Source organism: Haliotis asinina, chromosome 10 (genome assembly GCF_037392515.1).
Source record: "Haliotis asinina isolate JCU_RB_2024 chromosome 10, JCU_Hal_asi_v2, whole genome shotgun sequence".
Taxonomy (NCBI): Eukaryota; Metazoa; Mollusca; class Gastropoda; order Lepetellida; family Haliotidae; genus Haliotis; species Haliotis asinina.
This window is the reverse complement of record NC_090289.1, coordinates 48,475,459-48,485,532: the sequence shown is the minus strand read 5'-3', so window position 1 is coordinate 48,485,532 and position 10,074 is coordinate 48,475,459. Positions and strand designations below refer to the sequence as shown.

Here is a 10,074-nt window from a genome sequence, read left to right as displayed (position 1 = left end):
CGGGATCTGTAAATATTCGAGTCTGGACCTGCAAATCCAGTGATCAACAGCATGAGTATCGATCAATGCAATAGGGATACGATAGCATGAGTAAACCAAGACAATGAGCCCTACTCCCCTCTCATGGCAAACCTAGGTTGCTGGAATCGATAATGTCTAGCTGGCGTGAAAGGACACCTGTACCTCCAAAGCAACTAATTGTACTTAACTGGTTTTCTATTCTGGCACATATCCTGAGATACACTTTCATTGATGGTCAAATTTCGATATCACATGGCTTCAGATATTCCTGCATGATCGCTTGGAAACTATGCTTTGTAACCACTTCATCGTCTCGCTCCAGGACGTGAGGTTAAGTGGCGGTATTCGTGACACTGGTGTCGTCTGGACTGGGAAGTAGCGACATTTTGAGGCTTGCTTCAATCATTAAGTCCGAGATCACGGTTCCAGTTTGGTAGCCAATGACACGTTTATCCATTCCTCGTGTTACCATGAGTACGCCCATTTGACTGTAGCTACATGTGGTCAAAGGAATGATTCTTATTCATCAAAGTTTCCTCATATAATTGATCTGAAAGCGCTGTCTATCATAGTTACGACTGATGTCGCACTGGTGGATCTAAGGTTTAACTGCGAACACATTAAAATGAATGTTTAGCATTGGTGGAGCCAAAGGGGTTCATTGGTTTCTAACTCAATGAACCCATCCAACCCCATCCCCTGTTATTTGAAATTCGTGGGTACGTCTATGATGTGAACATTTGAACCTATAGACATGAAGTCTGTCTGCTCTGTCCGTAACAAAAAGACAAGAAATAAGAACAACTGGTAAATTCAGAAGAATACATTTACTGTTTCCGCTGTTTTTGTAAATGTCAGCCATCAGTTCCATCGAGTACATTAGGGCTTTACGTGTATATCTACAGTACATAAGTAGGGGTGCTAGCTGACATCTTTTCCCTTACATTCTAACCTCTAAACAAATTTAAAGATGGAGAAAAAACAGAAAGTGCACAATACTCCAAATACCTAAACTACACATTCATGTAAAAGATGTGATTGGTGTTTCGTGACTGAATGATGTAACAAAATTGAATGTATCCAAGATGAATAATTAATCTTTTCTAAATGTTGAATGTACGTACTAAAGACATTTATATTATATATAGCGTACTTCACGTTTCAGTCTCGAATGTAAACAGACAACTGGTTGTGAACAGTCTACCCGCCGCTGTGTGTCAATAACATGGAGTCAGTGAGCATATACACTTATCACAACAACTATGAGACCTTGAACCATCCTCATCACCATTCTCTCACAAATAACAATGTGTTATGTGGGTCAGGGCAATCAGGCGTTTGACGTGAAAGACGAGAACTTTCTTATATCCACTCGAGCTGGCAATTCCCTGAAAGCAAAGATTCGTGTTATTAACTTGCAGCAATGGCTGATCTCTTCCATGACGAACTGTATGTTTCCACTTGCTATACACAGGTAAAGAACAGACATTGTTCGTGAAGAAACGTTTTGCTAATTTTCAGTGTTGTAATGACAGGCAACTACTAGCATGGAACAGTATCCATGAACAGGAAAAAGTGAAATAATGATCAAATGATGAAAGAAAGACGATCAAATGATGAAAGAAAGACGCACCTGTGCGTGAAGTAGGTAATTACAGCCACGGCCAGAACGAGTACGCATGTACCAACCATGATGCCCATGGCAATGTAAAACAATTCTGGAAAGAAATCATGAGATACATTAGAGCCTTAGGATAAAGGACTGTATGTGTCTGGACAAAACAAACCACGGATGAACTGCGTAATGATCTGCATGGTATCAAGTCGTGTGCTGTTAATCTGATGTAATCCCTCGGCCTGTGCAGTAAAATATAAAAAAGTGAAAAAATAATAAAAATAATAAAAGAACCATTCAAGAACAGCAAATAAACAAACACTTGGAGCATTGAGCAATTGCAGAAGATAATGTGTATCATTAAAGTAATGATTGCATATATGTAATCATACTCCCGTGTCTGACCACGTTATCTTGTATCATTAGCGCATGTTTAGTTTATTTTGTGTGTGATCTACTCTCAGCACTATCGCAACTCTAGGGCGTCTGTCAGTAAATAATCCGCCCTGAACTACACAATCCAGTGACAGACTCCTTGAACATCAGTCCACGTCATAAGGATGAGATAACACGCAATCAGCCTCTCCACCTCATCCATCTAGTCGCTCCGTAGAAAACTTAGAGTAATTGCAGTATAATTAAATTTTTATTGTGTTCATTAAAATTCTGGCAGTCTGATTGGTTAACTGGGAACATTTCTTTTGAGTTCATTTCCCAATGAATCTGAAAAAAATAAGCCACGCCCACCGCACCGGACTACTTTCGGACCTGAGGAATGTCGGGGAATACCCTTACACAGCGAGGGAATTCCCTTGTACTCGGGTACCTTAATGAACTTTGGGTCAAGATTGATGTGATACATTGTGGTTAACATAAACAAACAACTCAAAATTATCCGTGAACGTTAATAACGTTCCAACGCCTCGACAAGAGCATGCGCAGGTTGGAACATCAGTTCATGGCATCGCAATCCCAGTCACATCACATCCTCTTTCTGCTTGAGCAAATACTACAATCTCAGTTCCACTAACTTCTTATCATCGGGCTTCATTTCCAATTCCCACTTTTCAAACTGTCTCTTTCAGTTCGCAGGTAGTAATTCAAACGTTTGAACTTGAAACTTTGCCGATACCGGGACACGTCACGTTGAGTTGTTCCACTCTGATTCGTCGACCGATGTTAGCTTGGTTGATTGACAGCTGTTTGGGGGTGCTCTATGCTGATTGGCTAATGGTTTGGTAGGCTTGTCATTTTATGTAAATGAGTCACCTGAGTCATGTCACGCCATTACCGAATTCTTACACCGAAAATGTTAATCGGTGGTAACAATGATATCTGTTTCGATGAATTTGATTATGTTTAAAGAAAATATTGTTGAAAGGGTATAGTATTTGTTGCTGAATTTAATTATAAGGATTGACTGTGTATTTCTTTCGTTGCATTGAAGTATGAAACTAAAAACCAATGTGCAAACGAAACGAAAGAAATACACAATCAATCCTTAAATGTTTCACAATGCTTGAATCATATAAAATTATAACTTTATACTGGACAAAAGTAGCTGGGGATATATGTCAATTTTGAAAGTATTAATAGTGACATATTTATGTATTATCTGTTGATAGGATATCAATCATTAAAATTACACCAGCATCCCTAACTTATTTTGCCCGGTATATAAATGGCTGGTCAACGTGTATTATGTAAATCAGGGTTGAATCGTATAGGGTTGATAACACTTGTAACACAGAGACATGCATGTTGTCTTTATAGGGCTATATAAATATTATATTGTTGCTCACTTACGTCTGTCTTCTTTGTCCTCCATACTGTCCTTTGACTTTGTGCTCGAAGTGGCGTTGACATCTGCCACGACTCGTTCTGGAAAAAAAAATTTCTTTTGGTTTGAGACCATTCAAAGATTAAGAAAAAACAGAGTCAACCTTCAGGTTAGGTTTAGACTGGATATGTTAACACGTGGACAGCCACATTCTCTCGCAGATCGCATGCAGAGAGTGGGACAGAACAGTGCGACTCATTACGCGCACACGTCAATGCGACCATGTCACAGAACACCTTGCATTGGTTACTAGTCCACCTCCGATGTACTCGTACAAGGTCTTGCATAACACTGCTCAATCATATTTCAAGGAACTCGTCATTCGATTCGCATTTCACCGATCACAGTTTGCAACTATGATCACTGTGCCCATCACACGAAGTGCAATATATGATGACAGATGCTTCAATACGATTGCAGCAACCCTGTTGAACGATCTACAATCCGACCTGAGAAAAATCAACATCGTATGATATTTGTAAAAAGGGTGTAAAACCTATCTATTTATATCTTCATACACCAACATTTGTTACTCTTTCTGTGAAGCGCCCTGGAGTGTTTTAGCTTCAATATGAAATCATGCATTGCGCTGCACATATTTTATGTGTTATATGTATAATCATATTCATATCGAATCTTCCCTCAATATACCTGGGGCGGTGGTGTAACCCTATCTTTGAAGCTTCACGCTGAAGGTCCTGGTTCGATTCCCCACATGCGTACAAAGCTCATTCCTGTTGTATCCCGCCGTGATATTGCTGGAATGAAATTTGCTAAAAGCGGCGTAAAAGTAAACTCTCTCACTCACTCACTCCGTCAGTGGTAGATGGTATCTGGTAGATGCCCATTCAAAAAGTTGTGTTCAGACATATTGACAGCTATGTTTCTACACGCCCCGAGCCGTATGACGGCGGTCTGTTTGGGATAATGCGCGGTCATATATGCCTGCTTTGACTGTTAGCGCTATGAGCATTTACTTTGTAAGTGGAGGTTACCGCAATATAAACTGCATATATTATTTATACACATTATTAATATTACATTGATATTACAAGCTACGATCCTAGCCCAATGTGAACGACAGCACGGAAATGAACAAAGTCACCGAGCTTGAACTACCAATCCAAAAAGTCGCCTCTTCCGACAAGTCTAGTTTGGCCAGGACCTCTCCTGCCCCTCAGTCATCAAAGGGTAGTTGTAGGTAGTTATCATTTCAAATGGTTACCGTTTTTTCGTGACTGAGTCGGCAGCGTTGTATCAGGGGATGTATTTTTAACTGGAGTCACTATCGGTGTTTCCGCAATCGTGCGTTCTTTGGTTGATGTCATGTGAGTCCGCAGTGATGTTGTATAAGCTGAAGGTGATTTGGTAGTTAATACACTTGGGGAAATCGTTGACCCTGGGGTTTCTGATGTCAGTGCCGGTTTGTTGCTTGAAGAGGCGTCTTCTCGAGTTGATTCTGGGTTATTTGGACTAGATGTAGACCGCCCGACTTGTTCTGATATCTTTCCTGAAACAGGCGTCGATGGTGATGTGTTTTTATTTTGTATTTTCCTTGTATACGTGGACGAAGTACCTTCAGTAGTGACACCCGACTTTGTAGTTTCTGGAGTTGCTGAAGGTTCTGGTACATCTGTACTAGGAGATGCGATGGATGTTTTGTCTTTCATAATCACGGAGGATGACGTAGGTCGTTTTTCTGATTCAGTAGCTGGCTCAGTGTTGACAGTGGTTGAGGTCGATACAATCACTGGCAGTGTCATCTTGCTGATTACCGAGGATATCGACATAGTCACTGGCCTAGTGTCATTCTTGGTTAACGAAGAACTGGACGCAGTGAGTGGCATAACATCAGTGGATATTGAGGAACTCGCCGCACTCTCTGAACTGGAAATGCTGTGTGTTGCTAAAGAACTCGACACATTTGCCGGGTTAGAAATATTCACGGTTACCATAGAACTAGATACAGATTCTGAACTGGTGGCGCTCTCCGTTCCCAAGGAACTCGGCACAGTCACCGGCATGGCAATATTCTTGGTTGTCAAAGAACTGGACACAGTATCTGTACTGGTAATGTTCTGCTTTGCTAAAGAACTTGACACAGTCACTGGAGTGTTAGTGTTCCTTGTTAGCGAAGGATTGGACGCAGTTCCCGGCATGGTGACATTAGTTGATGTTGAAGAACTCGACAATGACACTGCTTTCATAGTAGCATTCGTAGTTGAGGTGGACAGGGTCACTGGACCAGTAATATTCTGGGTTGACGAAGAACTCGACACAGTGTCTGAACTGGTAATACTCTTCGTTGCCAAAGAACTTGACACAGTCACTGGACTAGTAGTATTTTGGGTTGCAAACGAACTCGACACAGTCACTGGTTTTGCAATATTCTTGGTTGACATAGAACTGGACACAGTCTCTGAACCTAACACAGTCGCTGGACTAGTAGTATTCTTGGTTGGCGAAACACTGGACAAAATCACTGGACTAGTGATATTCTGGGTTGCCAGCGAAATTGACACAGTTGTTGGCATATTAATAGTGTTCGTTGGAGAAGAAGTCTCTGGCATCGTAGGAACATTCTTGGTTGTTGCAGAAACACTGGTTGCGGTTGTTGTTGTAGTTGTTGCTGCTGCTACTGATGATGATGATGTTGTTGTTGATGATGATGATGAAGCGGAGCTTTCTGGTGGTGAGGATGGCACCTTGTCTGCTGAAGTACCATTCCGTTGCCCATTTGTTCGCAACACTGGGCCTGCTGACGTGGTATTTCGAGGAGAATTTCCCTGGGGAATTGCAGGAGTTGATGTGGGATGAAGAAAGCCCGTCGTATTTTGGCCTTTATTGGCGCAATGGAAAAATAAAGAGTGGTTATTACAACAGCATACATATGTCCATTTTCATATTGAAGACGCTGATCGTTACATGGGCAATTGTGTGCGTTCGTTCGTGCGAGCGTGTGAGCATGCGTGCGTCTGTGCGAGCAATTATTGTTACTATTTACTGCCAACCAACAGGTAAAGCTTACCCAAGTGGTCTAAGGGATAACAGTTGATCACAGGAACATTTGCTCAACTCGACTGCTCGGAACAAAGTATATGCAAAACCGATGTACTCATAACACATAATGGGCTAACCCGTTTCAATCACACAGAAGCACGTGTGATCAGTACGTGGATACATAGAACCTGAGCAATACGATACTGAAGGACTGAATGAAAAAAGCCCCTTTGCAGATATATATGGTTGTGGATGGCACAGTGTAACCATCAGTAGGCATACAATGCACATTGACGTGGAAATAGTGTTTTGACAGGTATATTGATGTTTTTTTCCCTCGTTTTCTATAAACATAACGCTTCAAGAAAAATGTTAAGTGTAATTGTGTTTTATTTGGTTGAACATGGACCCCGTCGTTTGTACGTAAAATGTGCCCAATGTCACTGGCCGAATTTCTAAAAGTATACGGACGACACGGGAAACCAACTGGGCGTAACACTGTTGACAGTAGTCGTCAACCAGGTGTCTCTGTCATCCCTTATGTGAATTCGGGGTATGTTTATCTGCACACCCTCATGTACGCGTTAGCTTGTGTGTAGTGTTCATATTTAAGCCAAACCGTGCACATCATGATTATTTAGTATGCGTAGAAATGTTTCCATTCAGTAGATCGGTGGACACACTATCGACAACTGCCCTTCTGCCCCCTGGTCTACCTACGGCCCTGAATTGACTGGCAGAGCCATATCCATTTCTGTAAAGCACACCTACATCTATCTATCTCATTTCCGCATAACTGTATCCCTCTCCTTGGAGCATAACTACCCCCATCTCCTTGAAGCATAGATATATCCATCTCATTGAAGCATACATGTATTCATCACCTTGAAACATAACTATATTCATCTCCTTGAAGCATACCTACATCTGTCTCCTTGAAGCATAACTGCATCCGTCTTCATAAATCATTACTGTATCCGTCTTCTCGAAGCATAACAATATCCATCACCCCTAATCATAACTACATCCTTCCTGTATCCATGTCCATGACTCAAAACTGTATCCACCTTGACGCATACCAATATACATCACCTTGAAGCATACCTACATCTAGCTCCTTGAAGTATGCCTACATCCATCATCTTGAAGCATACTAATATCCATCACCTTGAAGCATACCTACATCCATCACCTTGAAGCATACTATATCCATCACCTTGAAGCATACCTTCATCCATCACCTTGAAGCGTACCTACATACATCTCCTTGACGCATACCAATATACATCACCTTGAAGCATACCAATATACATCTCCTTGAAGCATACCTACATCTAGCTCCTTGAAGTATGCCTACATCCATCACCTTGAAGCATACTATATCCATCACCTTGAAGCATACCTTCATCCATCACCTTGAAGCATACCTACATACATCTCCTTGACGCATACCAATATACATCACCTTCAAGCATACCAATATACATCACCTTGAAGCATACCTACATCTAGCTCCTTGAAGTATGCCTACATCCATCATCTTGAAGCATACTAATATCCATCACCTTGAAGCATACCTACATCCATAACCTTGAAGCATGCTAATATCCATCACCTTGAAGCATACCTACATCCATCACCTTGAAGCATACTATATCCATCACCTTGAAGCATACCTTCATCCATCACCTTGAAGCGTACCTACATACATCTCCTTGACGCATACCAATATACATCACCTTGAAGCATACCAATATACATCACCTTGAAGCATACCTACATCTAGCTCATTGAAGTATGCCTACATCCATCACCTTGAAGCATACCTACATACATCACCTTGAAGCATACCTTCATCCATCACCTTGAAGCGTACCTGCATCCATCACCTTGAAGCATACCTTCATCCATCACCTTGAAGCATACCAATATACATCACCTTGAAGTATACCTACATCCATCACCTTGAAGTATACCTACATACATCTCCTTGACGCATACCAATATACATCACCTTGAAGCATACCTACATCCATCACCTTGAAGCACACCTTCATCCATCACCTTGAAGCACACCTTCATCCATCACCTTGAAGCGTACCTACATACATCTCCTTGACGCATACCAATATACATCACCTTCAAGCATACCTACATACATCACCTTGACGCATACCAATATACATCACCTTGAAGCATACCTACATCCATCACCTTGAAGCATACCTACATCCATCACCTTGAAGCATACCTACATCCATCACCTTGAAGCATACCTTCATCCATCACCTTGAAGCGTACCTACATACATCTCCTTGAAGCATACCTACATCCATTGTGTCCCTCGTTGTAATATTGCTGGAATGTTGCTAGAAGCGCTGTAAAACTAAACGTGCTCAGTCACTCACTCAAGCATTACGATATCTATCTTCCTGAAGCATTAGTACTCATACATGTGTGCACCTCACCCTATCACTCTGTCAAAACATTACTAAAGCTATTTCCCTGTGACATATCTGTGTGCATCTCACCCTATCAATCTGTCAAAACATTACTACAGCTATTTCCCTAAAACATAACTGTGTGCATCTCACCCTGACTGTCTGTCGAAGCATAAACATAGCTTTTTCCCTGAAACATACCTGTGTTCATCTCACCATATCAGACCCACCACGATCCGGGTTAGCAGTAGTCTTCAGTAACACATGCTTGTTGTAAGAGACTTAAAACGAGATCGGGTGGTCAGGCTCTATGATGTGTTTGACACGTGCCACCTTTCTCACTTGCATAGATCGATGATTATGCTACTGATCACTGGATTGTGTTGAGCAGACTTGATTATAACTATACCGCCGCCATACATCTGAAATATTGCTAGGTGCGGCGTAAAACTGAACTCATACATACATACATACATACATACATACATACATACATACATACATACATACATACATACATACATACATACATACATACATACATACATACATACATACATACATACATACATACATACATACATACATACATACGGGTATGTTCATCTTCTTTAAGGTAGTAAAACAATAAAAACCCACCGTTAAATTGAGCTAGCACGGTGAAAGAAAGGACATAGATAACCAACATCAGTCGATGCGCAACCATCTTGTATCTATCCGTGTCGGGTCGCCATTACACCAGAAGATTTTCCCAGCCTTAATGCAGCTATATTTGGTAAAATAACAGTTTGTGCACAATGATCTTAAATGGGGGATATAGAAAGATGAAGAGAGGCTTGTCTCGGCCTATTCATTACATATATGCGTTGAAAAACACGCTTCGCCCTAACCAAACACTGCACCCGTATATTGGCAACCGGGTAACACAAGGGTAGGACATTCGTGTCAGGAAAGGATGCTATGTAAATGGATCTCCACATTTCTCATACTTGTGAGTGATCATTACATCATATGTGTATCAGTTATGTGTTACTGTACAACAAGGAGCTGGATATCAACACGTCAGCTGTGTGTACTCGGTGGAGAATACTTGACGACAAAGCAGCTCGGTGCGCGTTTGGGTAAATACATGACGTAGGTATAAGCACCACCCTTGT

At 41.3% G+C, this 10,074-nt stretch overlaps 1 protein-coding gene across 1 annotated transcript; it reads right to left on the bottom strand.

The window, feature by feature from the left end:
* Positions 1-1,351: 1,351 nt before the first annotated feature.
* On the bottom strand, positions 1,352-9,623 carry LOC137298738 (uncharacterized). Its single transcript, XM_067831016.1, has 5 exons — positions 9,557-9,623; positions 4,702-6,315; positions 3,443-3,517; positions 1,655-1,739; positions 1,352-1,409 (listed from the first exon to the last, which is right to left on the bottom strand). The coding sequence occupies exons 1-5, from the start codon at positions 9,621-9,623 to the stop codon at positions 1,352-1,354; spliced, it is 1,899 nt and encodes a 632-aa protein (XP_067687117.1).
* Positions 9,624-10,074: the final 451 nt, after the last annotated feature.

Excerpts from the sequence above, each read along its gene's own strand:
- LOC137298738 (XM_067831016.1), bottom strand. The coding sequence starts at position 9,623 with ATGGTTGCGCATCGACTGATGTTGGTTATCTATGTCCTTTCTTTCACC. Across the intron at positions 6,316-9,556 it reads CGTGCTAGCTCAATTTAACG|GCCAAAATACGACGGGCTTT; the intron begins GTGGGTTTTTAT and ends GCGCCAATAAAG. Across the intron at positions 1,410-1,654 it reads ATTACCTACTTCACGCACAG|GGAATTGCCAGCTCGAGTGG; the intron begins GTGCGTCTTTCT and ends CTTTGCTTTCAG.